Source organism: Cucurbitaria berberidis (genome assembly GCF_010015615.1).
Source record: "Cucurbitaria berberidis CBS 394.84 unplaced genomic scaffold K460scaffold_1, whole genome shotgun sequence".
Taxonomy (NCBI): Eukaryota; Fungi; Ascomycota; class Dothideomycetes; order Pleosporales; family Cucurbitariaceae; genus Cucurbitaria; species Cucurbitaria berberidis.
In genome coordinates, this window is record NW_024468935.1 from 6,423,762 (window position 1) to 6,442,077 (window position 18,316).

General features: G+C 50.5%; 9 protein-coding genes across 9 annotated transcripts; 7 read left to right on the top strand and 2 right to left on the bottom strand.

Moving 5' to 3' along the window:
• Nucleotides 1–38: 38 nt before the first annotated feature.
• On the top strand, nucleotides 39–2,092 carry K460DRAFT_272448 (Amidophosphoribosyltransferase; the record flags this gene model as incomplete). The annotated part of the gene is made up of 5 exons (XM_040927799.1): nucleotides 39–73; nucleotides 125–194; nucleotides 329–764; nucleotides 814–1,853; nucleotides 1,904–2,092. The coding sequence occupies 5 exons, from the start codon at nucleotides 39–41 to the stop codon at nucleotides 2,090–2,092; spliced, it is 1,770 nt and encodes a 589-aa protein (XP_040794462.1).
• Nucleotides 2,093–3,638: 1,546 nt separating this feature from the next.
• Nucleotides 3,639–4,070, top strand: K460DRAFT_401900 (uncharacterized protein; the record flags this gene model as incomplete). Its single annotated transcript, XM_040936474.1, has 2 exons — nucleotides 3,639–3,861; nucleotides 3,958–4,070. 2 exons carry the CDS (start codon nucleotides 3,639–3,641, stop codon nucleotides 4,068–4,070), a joined length of 336 nt encoding a protein of 111 aa, XP_040794463.1.
• Nucleotides 4,071–4,855: 785 nt separating this feature from the next.
• K460DRAFT_401901 (uncharacterized protein) lies at nucleotides 4,856–6,039 on the top strand (the record flags this gene model as incomplete). The annotated part of the gene is made up of 2 exons (XM_040936475.1): nucleotides 4,856–5,692; nucleotides 5,869–6,039. 2 exons carry the CDS (start codon nucleotides 4,856–4,858, stop codon nucleotides 6,037–6,039), a joined length of 1,008 nt encoding a protein of 335 aa, XP_040794464.1.
• A 980-nt stretch (nucleotides 6,040–7,019) lies between these two features.
• On the top strand, nucleotides 7,020–8,022 carry K460DRAFT_351770 (uncharacterized protein; the record flags this gene model as incomplete). The annotated part of the gene is made up of 3 exons (XM_040931589.1): nucleotides 7,020–7,393; nucleotides 7,449–7,547; nucleotides 7,605–8,022. The coding sequence occupies 3 exons, from the start codon at nucleotides 7,020–7,022 to the stop codon at nucleotides 8,020–8,022; spliced, it is 891 nt and encodes a 296-aa protein (XP_040794465.1).
• A 1,142-nt stretch (nucleotides 8,023–9,164) lies between these two features.
• On the top strand, nucleotides 9,165–10,302 carry K460DRAFT_392082 (short chain dehydrogenase; the record flags this gene model as incomplete). Its single annotated transcript, XM_040935863.1, has 1 exon — nucleotides 9,165–10,302. Exon 1 carries the CDS (start codon nucleotides 9,295–9,297, stop codon nucleotides 10,300–10,302), a length of 1,008 nt encoding a protein of 335 aa, XP_040794466.1. The 5' UTR covers nucleotides 9,165–9,294.
• A 213-nt stretch (nucleotides 10,303–10,515) lies between these two features.
• On the bottom strand, nucleotides 10,516–14,640 carry K460DRAFT_271013 (ankyrin; the record flags this gene model as incomplete). The annotated part of the gene is made up of 2 exons (XM_040927699.1): nucleotides 10,516–10,563; nucleotides 10,615–14,640. The coding sequence occupies 2 exons, from the start codon at nucleotides 14,638–14,640 to the stop codon at nucleotides 10,516–10,518; spliced, it is 4,074 nt and encodes a 1,357-aa protein (XP_040794467.1).
• A 186-nt stretch (nucleotides 14,641–14,826) lies between these two features.
• On the top strand, nucleotides 14,827–15,366 carry K460DRAFT_401905 (uncharacterized protein; the record flags this gene model as incomplete). Its single annotated transcript, XM_040936476.1, has 1 exon — nucleotides 14,827–15,366. One exon carries the CDS (start codon nucleotides 14,827–14,829, stop codon nucleotides 15,364–15,366), a length of 540 nt encoding a protein of 179 aa, XP_040794468.1.
• A 773-nt stretch (nucleotides 15,367–16,139) lies between these two features.
• Nucleotides 16,140–16,811, top strand: K460DRAFT_269384 (uncharacterized protein; the record flags this gene model as incomplete). The annotated part of the gene is made up of 1 exon (XM_040927563.1): nucleotides 16,140–16,811. The coding sequence occupies one exon, from the start codon at nucleotides 16,140–16,142 to the stop codon at nucleotides 16,809–16,811; it is 672 nt and encodes a 223-aa protein (XP_040794469.1).
• A 165-nt stretch (nucleotides 16,812–16,976) lies between these two features.
• K460DRAFT_43708 (uncharacterized protein) lies at nucleotides 16,977–18,304 on the bottom strand. Its single transcript, XM_040938415.1, has 3 exons — nucleotides 17,584–18,304; nucleotides 17,343–17,488; nucleotides 16,977–17,290 (listed from the first exon to the last, which is right to left on the bottom strand). Exons 1-3 carry the CDS (start codon nucleotides 17,899–17,901, stop codon nucleotides 17,143–17,145), a joined length of 612 nt encoding a protein of 203 aa, XP_040794470.1. The 5' UTR covers nucleotides 17,902–18,304; the 3' UTR covers nucleotides 16,977–17,142.
• Between the last annotated feature and the right edge of the window lie 12 nt (nucleotides 18,305–18,316).

Below are 18,316 nucleotides of genomic sequence, written 5' to 3' on the forward strand. Positions count from 1 at the left end.
TTCCTCAATACCTCTTCATCTCTTACCTACCACCCAAAATGTGTGGTATTATCGCCGTAATCCATGGGGACCCGTAAGCGCCTGCAAACTCGCCATCATAATAGGACAATGCTAAGAAGAAAAGGAAATCGCAATCGGCCTCGGTTGAGCTTCACGAAGCGCTATATTTGCTCCAGCACCGTGGGCAAGATGCGGTACGTAATGTTTTACAACACCCTGGAGGGCTTCACAAAACTTGGGAATCGTGTTTAGCGGAACAAAGTTATGCGAAGTCATTCGGGAGAAGTCTCTACCGTTGTTCACACACTGACTGTATTATCACCTCCAGGCTGGCATTGTCACTTGTAGTGCCGGCGGGCGCTTCCACCAGTGCAAAGGTAACGGCCTCGCCTCCAAGGTCTTCCATGAAGGAGCCCGGATCTCGGACCTGCCTGGCTTCATGGGTCTCGGTCATCTGAGATACCCGACTGCTGGCAGCAGCGCCAACTCCGAAGCTCAGCCCTTCTATGTGAACAGCCCGTACGGCATCTGTATGACGCACAACGGAAACCTCATCAACGCCCCCGCGCTACGGGAACGACTCGACCACGAGGCACACAGGCACATCAACACCGAGAGCGACAGTGAGCTGATGCTGAATATCTTCGCCGACGAGCTCAATGAGACTGGCAAGGCGCGTATCAACGCCGATGACTGCTTTGCAGCCCTGGAACGGATGTATAAGCTGTGTATCGGCGGATGGGCATGCACCGCCATGCTAGCTGGTACGTGAGATATTGCTCTTGTACATGATATGACACTCACAGCATTCAGGTTTCGGTCTTATCGGCTTTCGCGACCCCTACGGCATCCGGCCCATGGTTCTCGGCTCCAGGAAATCAGACGATGGCCTGGGTATGGACTACATGATGGCGTCTGAGAGCGTGGCCCTCGTTCAGTGCGGTTACAAGGACTTCCAGGACATCCTTCCCGGTCAAGCTGTCATCATTGCGAAGGGCAAGGAGCCAGTCTTCAAGCAGGTCGCCAAGCAGGAAGCGTATACACCGGATATCTTCGAGTATGTCTACTTTGCTCGTCCAGACTCCGTCATGGATGGCATAGATGTCGATGAGAGTCGGCGCAATATGGGCTTCACACTTGCAGAGACCATCAAGCGACAGTTGGGCCCTGAAAGGCTGGCTGAGGTCGACGTAGTCATGCCAATCCCTGAGACTGCCATAACTTCCGCTGTTTGCGTTGCAGAGGCCCTCCAGAAGCCATACGTTCAGGGATTCGTCAAGAACCGGTACATCTTCCGCACATTCATCATGCCTTCACAAAAGCAGCGGCAGAAGGGTGTTCGGGCCAAGTTGAACCCCATGACAAAGAAATTTGCCGGGAAAAACGTTCTACTCGTGGATGACTCGATCGTCCGAGGTACTACGTCTCGCGAGATCGTTCTAATGGCCCGTGAGGCAGGCGCAAAGAAGGTTTACTTCACTTCATGCGCCCCGCCCATCACCAACGCGCATATCTATGGCATTGATCTGGCCTCCTCTTCAGAGCTTGTGGCACATCACCGAGACTCAACTGCTATCGCAAAGCATATCGGTGCCGACGACGTCATCTACCAGACTCTTGAAGATCTCGAGAGTGCTTGCGCATCCCTCTCTCCCCGCGATCCTGCGTCACAGAAATTCGAAGTCGGCGTGTTCTGTGGCAAGTACGTCACACCTGTCGACGCTGGCTATTTCGAGCATCTTGAGCAGATTCGAGGAGAGAGTCGCAAGCTTAAGGTAATGGAGACCGCACGAGAAGCTGTCGTGAATGGTGTAGCCGACTCGCAACAGGTACGCATGGCTGCGAAGGGCGTTGTAAGTCGCTTTGATCGATATGATTCTGGATGAAGCTAATATCGGCACAGGAAGTTGACCAACACGGCAATGTCATCCCAGCGGATGAGACCGGATCACCTGAGTGGCAGCCGGTGAGCGGTGTTGGTGTCAGCAGGGTCCCCACGAACGACTTGGCCAACGCCAACGGCGAGGGTGAGGAGAAACGCTTCACCAACAGCCAGGACATCAGCTTACACAACCTCCACGACTACAACTGAGCATCAATTACTGGTTGATGACATCTGGATACGTCGAATCCATCCAGGCTACTGCCTGGGGTTGGTGTGATGTATTCCTGGGACCTTACCTGGGCGAACGATCACGGCTTATCATCGCGCTTAGTGGCGGTCTTCCCCTAGAGCCCCCCCACTATAGAAGGGGTTCTATAGGTTACATTTACTACGCCTCGTCAGGCGTAGGTGATCTCCTGTTCTCGGTTATTAGATTTTCAAGCAAGTCCGTGCAACTTCCTACTTTGCTTTCGGTCATTGAAAGCCCCCATGCACGAGTCTAGAACACGTGGGAAGGATTCTAGACCATAAAAATATTGTCGGACTATTCCCCCTGTCCAAAGAAGCATCAAAAGTGGTTCATGCAGCAGCTACGTACTCGAGTCCCAAATAAAAAGTACTCTTAACAATAAGTCAAAGATTGCCGTGTCCCGGAATACTTGCTACCAATGATCATAGCATCCGATAAAGCCCTATCATTACCTTACGTTAATCACGGGTCTGGTGTGGGTGGCTGACCATCGGTTAACGCAGTAAAGACGGGCGTCCAGAACTAAAGATCCACCAAGTTCGCCGCCCCTGGTCTTCTCGTGTCATGTTATACAACGAGGGTTATAGGATCTAATAAGCGTCAAGGTAGATGAGTATTTGTCATGGCCAAGTACACTCTGGAACTGCTTTGTCGCTAATATTGCTGTTCGTAGAAAAGCTCTCGTGCATGACTGTTTTTTTAACATTTGTCTTGGGCTTGTGTGATACGGGAGCATGTGGCAGGCACGTAGGTCGATTCGACGTACTAAACAAAGCCTATTCCAAGTACCACCTGGCTATCCCGCTCTATCATATTTTGCAAATGGCCATGTCTAAGGTGGGTTTAGAGAGTGGCATGTTTACTAGTAGCATAGCCGTAAGACAAGACCGTACAGAACCGCACTTCTAAATTAACTGAATAATCCAGGTCATTCATGATGCGGCTATGCCCTAGGGACTACCTATTCGGATCATCGGTGACTTACGAAAAGTTTTTCGACACCCACGAGGCCTACATAGCCTCGAGTCAGAGCTAGCAGCAAGGAGACGAGACTTTGCCACCAACATCTTCTTCACCGACATGTTCATATGCCAAGGTCTGTCCGCTCCCCCCATTACTTAAGACATCTTAACCTTAACGGTGCGATATATGTCTTTCTTCCAGATGGCATTGGTCGAATGTAGCTTACTGTACGAACAGGCATAGCCGCAACATCGTCGTCAGGTGTGCGAGCACACTTTTACAATCTCACTTGGGCAATCCAAAACTAATCGACGGCATAGTATTACTACGGTGTAAGTGATCGTACCTCATGAAGCCTGACAGGTTGGAACTGGAAAGTGGGTTTTTGGAAGAACTCGGGTCGATGGAGAAGTCCCGATAATATCGACGGGCTCAGAAGAACCAAGGTATAAAGCCTCCAGAGATTCCCCCTTTGTAGGATAGAATCACAAACTCAACAAACTCAGCACATCATCCAAACAACTTCCAACCCTCTACACCATGCATTTTCCCTCCGCCCTCACACTCGTCTCAGGCCTCGCCCTTATGGCCCTCCCCTCCGTCTCCGCTATTGAAAATGCAGCTGCTTTCACTACATGGTCTGTAGCAGGTTGCGACAAAGGAACGCGCACTGAGTTCCAGAACATTCCGAGCGATGTTTGCGGTTTCCTGCCTGGTGTGAGCTTTAAGCTCTGGTTCTTGCAGAACCCGCCGCAGTGTCAATGTGAGTCTTACATTACTATTTAGTTTTGAATAGGTTCAGTAGGGTTCTGGGGGGTGATTTAGTGAGGAGAAGTGATGATGCTGACTTTGGTGTTAGTCAGGGCATATCGCAGTAGTGATTGCTCAGGCCCGTATGATACGTACACTCGCAACGATATTAGTGTTTGCAAGGACATTACGCAGAGGTCTTCTTACAAGGTTGTCTGTTGAAGAACACATTGTTAATTTGAAAGAAAGTGGATGGGACGGGGAGCAGGGATTGGATAGGGGTCGTAGGATTGAGGGTGCAGGCAAGGATTGGCAGAAGATTTCACTGGGCGACACTCATTACTCTTACTTTCTCACCTACTAGTAGTTTCGAGACTGGTTTGGCTTGCTGTTAGTTCAACACATAACGCGAGTCGACCTTTAGAATTTAATCACTTCATTGTGGCTAGCAAACGTCCCCCCAATGAAGCGCTTGTCAGGGTTGGAATATTTCTGCTACCCTAGGATATAAGGTATGTGCATGTTTGGACTTGGAGTGGCCGCAAGAGCTCAGTCGGAGACGAACCATACTGGCATTTTGGTATTGGGCTAGAGCGACTGTGCCGCAACATACCCGTTAGCATCCTTTAGAAGACAATCGAGAATAGAGCGAAGGTATGTACCTAGACTAGATAGACCGACTGCACTTTGTCCGCCTAGGGGCAGAGAAATTAAACGGCGCCTACGCTCTAGAGTTTTTGTTGAGCTATCGCTAGTCAGTAGAGTTGTATCCTCAGTTGTCCGGGTAGGAATATGCCTTAGCCAAGATGGTAGGGAAAGCGCCAGATCAAATCATATAGGTAAGAAGCGGTAAGGCGTAGTGATGTCTCTTATTACGCAACAGTGACGCCAGTGCCCCCGCTCTCTTCGATATTATATGTATAGAGCCGCCTGTGCCTTCCGATAAATCACAAGTGACATTCTAAACTCACACTTAGCGACTTTGCCTACTTTCGAACTATTTCACAATGAAGCAAACCTACTATGTTAGTATGGGTCCTATGGGCTATATAAGCCAAGAAAAATCTGAAATGACAGTTTGGCGTGGCCACGCCCAATTTTCCATGAAAGTCAAGATCGCGAGGGTCAGAAACACACCCTTTGGTAGAGAGCTCTCGCGACAGATGGTGTTGTGCCGAGTGTGCCCATTTGGCAGAAACGAGTCACTAGACCCTATCGACATGGTTTATCAGCACTGCCTACTACTTCTCAGAAGACTAGCGCCGCAGACGTCACTCCAGGACCTCAGCCTAGAGTGCTTTCTTCATTCGCCTACCGACCACTTAGAGCTTGTCGACGCGGACAATGCTGAAGATATACGCATCGAGGGGGAGCATGAAGTTGTGTACACGCCGTCATTCTCTATGTCACCTATGCGCACCGCCGACTTGCCTGAATCATGCAAAGCAATCCGTCACATACAGGCATGCAGGACCTGCATAATGCCTACTAACGACGAGGGGCAATCTCTCACTTCAGTCCAGGGAAAGATTATGACGGGCGAAGGGGTCTTGATGTATTTCAAACCGCGAATAGATTTTCGTGAACCAGAATTCGAGCATGAGCTCCGGATTATGTCACGTATTGACGAAGCTGGTCTAAGAGCCCGGATCAAAGTCCCCAGACTGCATGGTATCGTGGTTTCAGGCGAGAACGGAGAAACAACCATAGGACTTCTGATGACCATGATCACCTCATCTGGAATGGGACCAACTTGGAAAGCCCAGGCCTCCAGAGCAAGGTTGCGTTACACAAAAATTGGGAACAGCAAGTCACTGCCACCGTACAGGAGCTGCATGCCCATGGTATAGTGTGGGGAGATGTCAATCCAACGAACGTTGTTATTGATGAGGAAATGAACGCTTGGGTCATCGATTTTGGTGGGACGAGTAATGTGCAGTTCGTAGACGACGAATCAATGTGATCACAAACACCTCCGCACTCAAAGTACTTTCACAGAAACCAGCGATAGCTCAACTAGGGCGCAGGCGCTTTGAAAATCCTCTTAGACGACGAGAGACGCGAGACTGTCGAGGGTGACGAGCAGGGTTTAACGAGGCTGTTCCAGGAATGGCTACCGAGTCACGCTCAGCCCCACGAGGAAGGTCCGTATACCACCTGGACGCAAAGAATGGCACAACTTTCTGAATAGTCGGCTCTTCGCACCCTAACGATAGGTGGGGTATGCTGACGCATCAGAATAGGTGAACCATTTTTCTCATCCAGGTAGCAAGTACCCACGGGGAGTTCTAACCTTCCATGAATATTTATGATCTGTTAGAGGTTCCCTTTGTTCTTGTCTTTTATTCTCTCTCTGTTGTTGGGCTTGGCGAGTTAATGATGAATCGTGAAATCGAGAGGGTGTATCGAGAACGAACACTCAGCTTCAAGCAGCCTCGTTATTATTATGTCAGACAGCACCCGCGAGATGGCTGCTCATTTCCTTTCAGGTATTAGACACATACTAATCTAACCTGCGTATCTCTTTGGGCCTTTATAAGAGGATTTCCAAAGCGCCTACGCCCTAGTTGAGCTATCGCTAGTTCTGTGAAGGTACTTGGAGTATGAAAATGTTTGTGATTACATTGAGTTCGAGAGGTTCGAAAACAAGGGACACAAATTGAAGATAACAGGCAAATTAAAGACGAGAAGGAACACGCTAGTTCAAGCGGATGGACTGTGTGGTAAAATTCGGTGCAGCTGCAAAGCTACGAACAGTCGGTAAAACATCATGAGTTCACCCCACCCACGTGCGTGAACTCGTTGTTGACGTCTTTCAATACATCTCGACCGTTGCTCCAGTGTGACCTCATCTGTCTACACGTGTCACTGATCCTGGCTGGTTCGGTAATACTACGGATGCACTAACCAGATTAGATATAGGGACACTGTTGGTCCTTCCCTCAAAGGTAATCTTCGTCCGCGATTAATGCCTGTAGCAATATAACTCAAAGGATGACATGATGCGTGCCAATCCTTTACCCTGCCATTCGCTATATATTTTACCACGATATTCAGCTTGTCGTTAGTTACAAAAAAAGGTAAGTAGCATGCAAAGAACAACCCTTCAAAAGCTGGCTACATTCTCCAAAGTTTGAAATTGGCATGCACATACAGATTCAATCTTTTACTATGCATTCTCTCGTCTCCATCCTACTGCCTCTGCTATCCGTCATCCCCTCAACCATCTCCCAAAGCTCAGGCACATTCAACACTCTTACCTTCAATGTCGCCGGTCTTCCTGCCATTCTTAACGACAATGCCGTCCCCGGCGACAAAACCGCAAATACCGCGCGTATAGGTCGGCTGTTCACCCAACACAACATCTCTCTCATCCATGTCCAGGAGGATTTCAACTATCATGCGACTTTATATGCAAATGACCAGCATCCTCATAGGACGCCTACGAGTGGCGGGGTGCCGGTTGGAAGTGGGCTGAATTCGTTGAGTAACTTCCCGTGGACAGGTTTCGAGAGAGTCAAATGGGAGAAGTGCAGTACTTTTGAGTAAGTACCAGAGGAGCACTACGGCATGGATGCTAACAAAAGCTCTGTGTCATAGAGGTGCTGACTGTCTCACGCCAAAGGGCTTCACATTCATGCGAGTGAACTTTGGCCAAGGTGTATGGATCGATGCATACAACTTACACGCTGATGCTGGGTTCGTCCTCGCCCATTATCCCTATGCCCGTCCTAAGATCACTTACCCCTTCTATAGTACCACAGCAGCTGACCTCGCTGCGCGAGCATCCAACCTCCGTCAAGTCTCCAACTACATCAATACCCACTCGACAGGAAACCCCGTTCTTGTTTTTGGCGACTCAAACACCCGCTACACTCGCACTGGCGACATCCCCAACATCTTCAGCACAGCCAACGGTATGAAAGATGCCTGGATCGAGCTTATCCGAGGCGGTGTTGCACCGCAGCCAGGTACTGACGCGCTACTTTGCGATAATCCAAGTCCCAACTCGACATGTGAGGTTGTGGATAAAGTGTGGTATCGCGGATCTCCTGCTGTTGACTTGCGAGCAGTGCGCTTACAGTATGCGGGTGCCAAGTTTCTACAAGAGAACGGCGCTATCTTAAGTGACCACAATCCGGTGCTTGTTGACTTTGCATGGCGGCTGAAATGAGCTGCGGAGCGTTGATGAAGCATTTGGAGGCGGAGAAGGGACATTGTTTAATGATGTAGATGCGTTGACTAGGCTAATAAATGCACAAAATGTTAGTTCTGGTGTAAAGACGAGTGATTATGTAGAGCGGGTAGCGCAAGACGGGTGGTGTCTAGTCACGTTCCTGGGTTGGTTAGGTCGACCACCAAAGTCCCAGTACAAAGAAAGTGCAGACCTTGAAGTTTAGATCTATTCAGCCCTCGTTCTGGAAGCCGAAAGTAGGACATGGAACGCACGTGACCTGGAATATGTTATCTCAACTCCCCAGTTATAACTGGTGTCTGGTTGTCGACCACGAATCGCTCTAGAGCATTGAGAGTGGGCCTGAACCAGTTGGTCCTACGCCGCCAAAGATGCGCACCCTTGAGAGCTAACGCCAACCGTCAACAAGGTCTTCGTCAAGCTGTTGAGCAAGGAGTGCACGACGATGGAGAAGCCTGTGGTTCTTACAGCTCAAAGTCGCAGTGGTAAGTTTTTACCCGTAATGCTCAAGCCCGTCTTCGAAGGAACGGACATTGCCCTTTATTTCCGAGATCCTGATGAAGTTGTCCGCTTTTAGCTGTGCGAAATAGTCAGTTACAAGAAAAAATTACGATCTTGTTACATTCAATACTCATTTGCAGCCTCGCCTAAAATGATCGGAATTCCACTTTCACAATGCGCCGCCTGCGTTTCAGGGAGACAATGCTGATAATCATGGTTGAGTCGGGTGAATGCAGAGCCGCCGGGTTAGGCTGTAACGGACTAAAGCCGCCGAGCCTTCACCAACCGGTGGAGTTCCGCCAGTCTTCACACCACCACCAGCCGTATGTGGAAATTCTTTGTTTTGGCAACATAAACGGCGGGCCGACTTGCGGCCGTTAGTTACACCGATCGTGAGTTTGCAAGGTTTGAAGTATCGACGCCTGCTACTAACACAATGCCCCGCCGATTATCTCCGCCGTGAGTTACACTAATTTTGAAGTAGATTTCTTCGTAACTATGCTTTTCGTGCGCCTAGGTAGTTATCGCGCAGCACTGCCATTCGGATTTAACACGAGGACAAGGGTGTTCAAGACGTCCATAGACCATGCCTTCGTGTTAGACAGAAATATATAAGGAGTCGTTGCTTCTGCTAAGCTATCCTGTACACTCAGATCATCTACTCTCATCACCAATCATATTACACTTTCTACTTCAACAACTCCCTTTTGTATCTCCATCTCCTACAGGTCCACAGCCTCGCTTTTCGGAATGTCTCGCTACGCAGAAACTCACAAGAACCCCCAAGGCCCAGGCGATGCCCGCCCAACCGCCCTCCAGATCGTCAGAGACAACGATCTTATCGGCAAGCTCGAAGGAAAAGTCGCCTTAGTCACAGGCACGTCTTCCGGCATTGGGATGGAAACCGCCAGAGCGCTCAAGGCAACCGGCATGCGCGTTTTTGGAGCTGTGCGCAACATCGCAAAGGCCACAGAAGCCTTAAAAGACGACCTTGAGCCCGGACACCTCGAGCTTGTGCAGCTCGACATGAATTCTCTCGACAGCGTGCGCGCTTGCGCAAAGGAGCTGCTCTCGAAGACGGACAAACTCCACATATTCGTTGCCAATGCCGGCATCATGATGACTCCAGAAGGCAAGACGGCGGATGGCTTCGAGCTCCAATTCGGCACCAATCACCTCGCCCATTTCCTGCTATTTCAGCTCCTAAAACCCACTTTACTGGCCTCTGCAAGCCAAGACTTCGCATCCCGCGTCATCGCCCTCTCTTCCGTTGGCCACCGTGGCGGAGAGATCCAGTTCGACAATATCAACTTCCAGAACGCCTATGACCCCATGGCGGCTTATGCTCAGTCCAAACTCGCTGCGGTTTACATGGCTAATGAAATCGAACGGCGCTACGGCTCCCAGAACCTACACGCCTGGTCCGTCATGCCCGGCGGTATCTGGACTGGCCTGCAAGCCAATCTGCCCCAGGGTGTAAAGGATATGTGGAAAGGCGATGCCGAGTTCCAGAAGGCGTGGAAGAGCACAGAGCAGGGCGCTGCAACTACAGTGTGGGCCGCCCTGGAGAAGGAGTTGGAGGGCAAGGGGGGCAAGTATTTGGAAGATGTTTCGATCGCTGGGCCGGCGCCACCGCCCACGGGAAGCCCTGCAGATATGGGGTATCCGGGTTATGCAGCGTACGCTTATGATGGGGAGAAGGAAGGGCGACTGTGGAAGGTTAGCTGTGAGATGGTTGGGGTTGAGGATAGGACTTGAAAGGTCGAGGGGGCAGTTTGAGTTGTATAGGATTACACGATAAGATGGGTTTATGTAAATATAATGGGAGGTATAAGTTCTAGAGTGTTTATGATGCCATTGAATTTCCTAGTACTTACTTTTGTATCGATTTAAACCCCAATGTACATTGCATACTTTTACCAATATATACTCACTTCGTATTATCTCCCATGAAGCCTCTGAACAACCCTTTCAGTCTACAGTCCCCCATTGAGGTGTCCCCTCGATAGCAGGTCTGTCCTGCCTTAACTTGGCATGTAACTGCGCGCTTTCGTCCAATCTTTTCGTCACATCTATCTGTCTCTTGACATTCCGATCATACAAATCCTCCTTCTCCTTCAGCATTCTCCTCTCTACACCACTCTTATGCTCCAGCTCAGCCTTCCTCTGCTCAATCAGTTTCGCTTCCGACGCAATAGTTGCGCTTGCCTTTCGATCCTCGACTGACTGCCGTCTAGCTGACGCGTCACGCTCCTGCTCCATGATGAGATTGTGCCAGGCTGCCTTTTCCGAGCGCTTCATATGCTCTGCGGCGCGGACGCGTTGGACTTCAAATTCATGTTTCTGCTGCTCCAGGGTTTGCCGGTGTTGTTGTGCGGCGGCCTGAGCAGCAATTTCGGCGTCCTGTGATTCGCGATTGCGGCGGAGAATATCGCGATGTGTTGTCTCTTCCAAAGTACGGGCATGATCGTGGCTTTCTTGTGCATGTTTGAGCGAGAGCTCATGTTCCTTCTGCTGGTCAAATATGCGGGCTATGGGAGCTGGCATGCCGATGGCGCCACGCGGTTGCTCGGCGGTCTCTGAGTAGTATTTTGGCTCACAGCCCTTATCACGGAGTAGGTCAAGTAATTCTTGCCTGGATGCGGCGCGGCTTGGGGATGGTATGAGCTCGACATATTTGAGCGGTGAGTACCAAAGGCCAGATGTATCCCGATACATGTGCTTCTCGTCGTTCAAATCTTCCCACATCTCTGTTTCGAGAAGCGCTTCACTAATCTCAAGGGCGTTGTAGGCATTATCCAAAGCAAGTACGACAGCGGACTTCTCGTTCCGTGCTCTGAACTTGGGATTTGCTCCGTTGTCAAGAAACAGTCTGATCAGCTGTCTTACTTTCGAGCGATGGCTTGCACTTGTGATCTGCGCATTGAGACAGAGCTCACCCAACGCGTTTCTGCCGTTGTGAATTCGCGAGGGGAAGTTTGGATCGTGGCCCCGTTGGGTCAATATGGCAGCGGCATCTAGCTGCAAGCACCTCGCTGCTTCGTGCAGACTACTATCATTCTTCAATGCATGCGGAGCTAATACTTGCACCGTCGCAGTGGTCCAGGCACTACTAGCGTAGAATAGTGCAGACCGGTTCCATTTATCGCGTGCAGAAGCGTCCGAACCCCGCTCCAGCAGTGCCTGGATGAGCTCATGTCGTCCTTCCCGAGCGGCGAGAGCAACGGGCGCTATTTCCGATATTGGTGCAGCTCTAGTGACGGATGCACCGGCTTCCAGAAGAGCCGCAATGACGGGATCCGAGATCTTCTTTTGGGCTTGGTTCAGCGCCCATAGCAGAGCCGAGACGGTTTCTTCTCCAACTGATGGGTCAATGATGGATTGGGTTGAGATGTCAGGGTTGCAGCCGTGATTGAGCAAGAGTTTAACGAGCGGCTCATTTCTAGGGTACTCCTGCATTGCCAATATGAGCACCGGTGTTTTGTAACGTCCTGCTTCTAGCTCGTCAGAGGCGCATCCGTGTTTGAAACAAGACTCTATTGAGTCGACCACTATCTGGTCTTCAAGATTGGAACTGAGTAACGCTGCGACGACAATATTGAACTTGGGGTTGTGAAGCATGAGCTGTTCAAATATGGCGTGATTTTGCTTTTGTGCTGCGAAAATGAAGCATGCACCGTCCGCTGCATTGACATTTGCACCGTGTTTTAATAGTAGGTCGACTAGGGTCTCTATGTCGACACTGTCGATATTGTTGCAGAGAACAGACCGGAGGGCTGAGTCAATTACAAGTTGATCAACTCCGCGATCAAGGAGCTCCCGTGCAATTGTTTTCAGACTTTTCTCGCTCCTTGAAGTCCCTTGTATATTTTCGTCGGCGAACAATGTACGGAAAGCCTTCGTTACGCTAGATCGTGACGGCTGATGATTCCCGCTGAGTAGAATCTCAGTCAGCGAACTACTCCCTGAAGCCACGGCAACGCTCAATGCCTCGCCATCGTTGTGACTCACAGAAGCTCCTTGTCCCAATAGCAACTTGGTACTGGTGACATCTTTGTTGAACACGGCATTTCGCGTCTCAACAGCAAGCGCCTGGTCAAGAGTTTCTTGAGTGACTCCCATCGTCAACAGTGCCTCCAGAATCGGTGCTTTCTTCTTCGAGTCCTCAAGCGTGATAGCATATTTGAGGGCGGGACTAAGCAACCGAGTGTTGGCTACGATGAGACGCTTCACGATATCGATATTGTCCGGGCCACCGCTAATAGCGATCTGCAGGGCGGGGAGAGCCGGACCCTCATCCATCCCATGAGATAACAGCAGGTCTATGACTTCGAGAGTGTTTGTGCGTCTGTTGCCTTGTGTGTCGAATGCCAAAGGAAGGGCTGATGAAGTCGATGACGAGGTAGGTTTCGAATTGCAAAGTAGACGCAAGAGAGATAAATCGGCCTGCGCAGCTGCCAACGTGAATACCTTGCCGTTATCGTAATTAACATTAGCACCCCTTCGAACAAGCTCAATAATTAGAGAGCCATCTCTCGCTGCAGACGTATCCGCAACCGCGTCGACGAGAGCTTGATCAACTTCTGGACCACGTGCACCTGCCTCAAGTAATAGGACGGATGTTTCCCGTCGCTCAGACGGTGAATAGTCACGCAGGGGCGGGAAGACATTAGCTAGGGCTTCTGGAGATGGACGAGCTTTTAACAGTAACCTGAGGCTCTTGGTATCCTTCCTCATTATAGCAAATCGGAGCGGGCTGTTGTGGTCGGAATGAACTGATGCTCCAGCGCTGAGCAGAATCTCTATCATCGCGGTGTCGCCTTCCTTGGCGGCTTGTGTTAGCCACCGATCGAGTGCTGGGCCTGTCGCACCCTTCTGGATCAGCGCTTTTATCACACGCATTCTGTCGGGTTGTCGTGCGGCTGATGGCAGAACAGTCAGTGCGACTGAAGCGAGTTGAGGTGAGATGGCAGTTTGGAGGATAGCAGCGACTACGGTCCAGTTCGAATTGATCAATGCAACTTTTAAGCATTCTGCTTCATTCGTCGTGGTAGGTACACCATAGCTAATCATCATCATGGCGCCGGCTGTATCGTCTTTTTTGATTCTGTTGATGAGTAGGTCTGGCAGCCCAATGCTATTGGGTGGCAATCCGCAGCAGAACAGTAGCTGAAGGAACTGAAGAGTCGCCTCACACGTTGGCAATCTCATAGTAGTGTCGAGTAACCGCTGTAAACTTAAGCCTGTCAAAGGAATCGGGCCTGATACCAGTGCAGCAGCTAGCTTGAAGTCCCGCTTCCCAATTGTAGTGTTCAAAGCGCTTGATGAATCAAAGTTGGGGTCTGCGCCATATGTGATTAACAGGGATACAATGGCGCTGGATTTCTGCTGTACTGCGGCAGGCAGGCATGACGATATAATCTCGGGGCGAAGTGGTTTCGGTGCTCTTAGTAGAAGCCGTACATAGTTCTGGTCGTTTGAGCGTACGGCGTTCGCCAAGGCAGTCGGGAAATTGTTGATGTTTGCCCCATGACGTAAAAGCTCCTGGATGCAGGCTTGATCGTTCGCAGTGAGAGCAGCTTTCAGGCCTTCGTCTAATGTTGTTTGGTCAGCTCCGGAGCTGGCGAGCAGGCCGACAGAATCAGCCTTTCGAGAAGTAGCTGCTTGTTGCAGGACTGTGCTTCGGCGACGAAGACTAGTATTCGACTGGTTGCCCGACTTTTTCTTTTTCTCAGGGGTCTCGATGATGTTGACCTTTGCACCTAGACTTAGGAATGCCTGTATGAGACCAGGGCCGGTTGTTGGATTGTGAATGACAGCGGACAGGGCCTGGTCAAGCTCCTCCTGTGAGAATTGCCCCAGCTCCTGCAATCTCTCCTTCTCCTTTGAACTCCTGAATATGCTCTTTAGCACATTTTTGTTTTCTGGATTTTTGGTCCTTCGATCAAGCAAGATGTTTCGGGCTTGCGCATGGTCCTCTTCACTAGCGGTGATAGCAGGCTGTGTTGGTGCTGGTAGGCACGGCTGGCGACCGTCAGCCGGTATGATGACGCCAGCATTGTGTATGAGCTCCTTCAGACTAATTCTTCTCTGCATGACGACTTCTGTGTGAGGGCTAAGGCATCTTGTTGGAATCAATTTAATGTTCACGTTGACGATATTGAGGTCCTTCACGCGTGGCGCAACGCGTGTAACCGGGGCGGAGTTGAGGATACGAAGTGGTGCTAACCTAAGTCGGCCCAATGAAATGGGTCCGATAGACACCGAGTGCTGGGCGTTCGGATGGTCGACACAGAGCTTCTCCGAACGCTTCAGCACTACACATTTCTACTTCTCTCGGTGACTCGGTTCCTTGCTGGCGTTCTCTCCGCATGCTGCCACGCAGGCGTGCAGGACACGCTTGTCCTATCCACTACAAGCAGGTACCCACTATTCACTGGAAAGACAGTTGCGAAGGCCATCAAGCTAGATCCATTACATCCACTAGAAGAGTCTGGAGATGCGGGTATTCCTTTTGGCCTCTCGCTAATGCATACTATGTCCTCACCTCCGGGGAATGTTACGTTCGCGTTTGAGAACCTAGCCGATGGTATGACCTGCGGGCGAAGAACGGGACATGCCAACACTACATGCCCCAAAGTCACTATCATCTTCCTCGACAGCGAGGGCGTTATCGGGCGTTATCAGGCGGTAGTTGCGATTGTTTCATCCAAGCTGACAGGATGCCCCATTTCCCGCGCGCTCCCGCTGTCAGTATCCCCACGTTTCAACTTTGCCACAGATTCTGCAGGTACCGTTTCAACATCAACACCTCACCTCTAAACCTCTTTTCGCAAAGAGTCCTCTAGACCAGACGGCTGGAATTGGAGCTGTAAGCTGAAGTCCCAACGCGTTCTCATGCGAAAGATTGACGCAAATGCTCGTTCTCTTTTGCGCCTCCATGTCAGCGTACCTCCCGCAGATACGCCCCCAGAGCGTCGCTTAACATCATTAACTTCTTCCGATCATCTTAGCCACGAGAATAGAAATCGAGATCCCAACCGAATCAATAACTGCGGGACGACAACGCCCGTGCAACCCATGCGAACATCTACTAACGATCTTTATCCAGAAGTCTGGAAGCAGGTTTCAACCCTACCTCTACCTAACTAGCAACAACATGCTCTCTCACAATACACGAAACTTAATCCGTCCTCCAACACGGGATCCACAACCGCCATTTCGCGACCCAACTTACTTGATCCTACCGAAACAGAGTGTTCATGTAGGAGTCATGTCAGATGTCTCGACGGTCGACTTTCCTGGGCAGGTCCTGCACCGTAATCTATATCCATGTAAGGCGCAGTGTAGCTCTACTAGGGACGCATCTAAAAATTATATATTGGCCTGGACTTCCTGATCAAAGTCCAACAATAGCACGCACGACCTTTCTAGTATAACCTCCTTCCTTTTCAGTTCTTTCTTCATTAGCTTCTTCGAGCTCTGGCAGCTCTTCATTAATTGATCGTACTTACACTCTCTCTGTCTTCATTTATTCTCTTCGGACTCGTCTCCACTTCAAATCATCCCTATTCGACATTTAAAAAGTCATCAACATGCACGCATCACTTCTTCTCACAGCCATTGCGCTCCTCCCGTTCTCTCTCGCAGCCCCAGCACCATCAAGAGGCCCTCCATCCCGCGCTCCCCGCTCAATCCAAGGTCGTCAGGACGACCCCAGCAACACTACCGCTCCCGAAGCTGCCTCATGTGATCTCCGTGGCGTATCGCAGCCCTCAAGCGGCCTCACCCCTCCCGCCGCCGATCTACAACTCATCCTCGTTGCCCTCGGCCAAGGCACACAAAACTACTCCTGCGGCGCAAACACCGCGTCCGCACCCACTGCCATTGGCGCCGTCGCCCAACTCTTCAATGCGTCCTGCGCTATGTCTTCCAACCCCACCGCCGACACAGCGTCTCTCGCTTCGGTCCAAGAAGCGCCTGCCATCGGCGCGCATTTCTTCGTCGACAACACAACGCCTGATTTCGACATCATTGGCCTCGGTAACACACAGGCTAAGAAGGTCGAGGAAGCCGCTTCGCCGCAGCCCAGTGCTAATGTCAAGTGGCTGAGGTTGCAGGCGCAGACTCAGGGGAGTACCAGCTCAGTCAAGCAGATCTATCGTTTGAATACTGTGGGTGGGGTTGCGCCGAGTAACTGTGAAGGCCACGCGGCGGGGGATGTTGTTACTGTGCAGTATGAAGCGCAGTACTGGGTTTATGCTTAGGTGTAAGGTGGTGAGGTTTGATTTATCGAGGGCGAGCTTCTCGTGGTATGCGGGAAGGGAGGTTGGGTTATGTGCAATATGTCTTGATTTCAAAGAGCGGGCGTTCTGCTGTTTGATGTATCTGTACCGATTTGATGGTGCTCCTTCGTAAACTGGGCTTGGGTTGGTGAATTTCGATGAAATCACTTGATTAAGACAACTATGTATCATTACGCTTCTATGTAGACGAATAAATATTATGAACGATCCATGACAGTACATCTTTACCCTTTACCCCTTCCCCTTCCAAACGCTCAGCTGTTCCAGGAGGAACCGACCTTCCTGGTAGAAGCTATGGAGCTTCGAGTTTGAAACATAGGTAGCTGTGGAACTTATCGTTGAAATCGCCCTTCTCTGTGACGAGCAAGTTCGAGTTCCCGGGGTAAGTAAGGATGAGTGTATCCAAGCCATCGTTGGCTAGGGAGCGGCAGTAACCGTTGCTTTGGGATCCGTTAGTAAGTTTGGTCTCGGAAGATCGATGAGGCAGCTCACGTGAAAAAAAGGCACTGGAAGCCAACATCCGGGCCAATTGATGATGCCGTGCCATCAAGTATTGTGCAGTCCTCGTCTGAGCTACCAAGTGGGGAGAGTTTGTATTCGCATTTGCCGCCCCAGTTGTAGTCCTCGCATATATACACCTACGTTGATGTTAATCACAGTATCGTCAAATCTCACACCTCTTGATGTTGGAGGTAGCAGGCAGTGTTCTGAAGGGAAGAGCGATGTGACTTACACCAGCCGATTCCTCCACCGGTTCCGGCTCCGGGAGGTCGGTAATCGTTGGGATGGCTAGGGCGGAGGAGGATATTGTGACAGTAGATGTAGTAGTAGCCGTGGGGACAGTGACAGTGGAGAAGATAGTGAGGGTAGTAGTGACAGTATTGGCTAGAGGTAATACGCCATATGCCGCCGATGAGAAGGGTGTGTCCCTCTTCACTGGTAATAGCTGTTCGATGTGACGGAAGTGAGGTGGAGATGATATGAGGATAGGATTCGGCGCTGCTAGAGCATTGCCGGCGAGCAGCATTGAGAGGATGGTGTAAGTGTACATGATGGAGGATTTCTTCGAGTGGAAAAAGGAGGAGGGTGCAAACTTTCTCGTTGTTGGTCTTGGTACAGTCTACGATGGTAGAAGCTAAAGTGCGTTGGCTGCTTCCACTGCACACCTCACCCACCTCTTTATATCCTTCATGATGCCTGTTTTGATTCGATTCGAAGCAAGGCGGATGTCACTGCCTTGTTCGTCCAAAGTAGCCGTGTTGTGTTGATTGCAAAGGAAGTCGCATAACGACCAGGATGCCCCATACTCGCCTGTCAAAGTTGTGCGACCGGGTCGCTGGTGGCACCCTCACCTGCAGCACGCGACCTTCCTGCAAGTAGGCTACGTTTGTCTGATCAGATCTCCTTGCGGATATATAAACTCGAAGTGTGATGTTGCATTAGTGTGATGGAGAGGTAGTGCGCGC

Coding starts and splice junctions, on each gene's coding strand:
- K460DRAFT_43708 (XM_040938415.1), bottom strand. CDS start 17,901: ATGTACACTTACACCATCCTCTCAATGCTGCTCGCCGGCAATGCTCTA. Junction 17,489..17,583: donor CGGTGGAGGAATCGGCTGGT/GTAAGTCACATC, acceptor ACATCAACGTAG/GTGTATATATGCGAGGACTA. Junction 17,291..17,342: donor TTCCAGTGCCTTTTTTTCAC/GTGAGCTGCCTC, acceptor CGGATCCCAAAG/CAACGGTTACTGCCGCTCCC.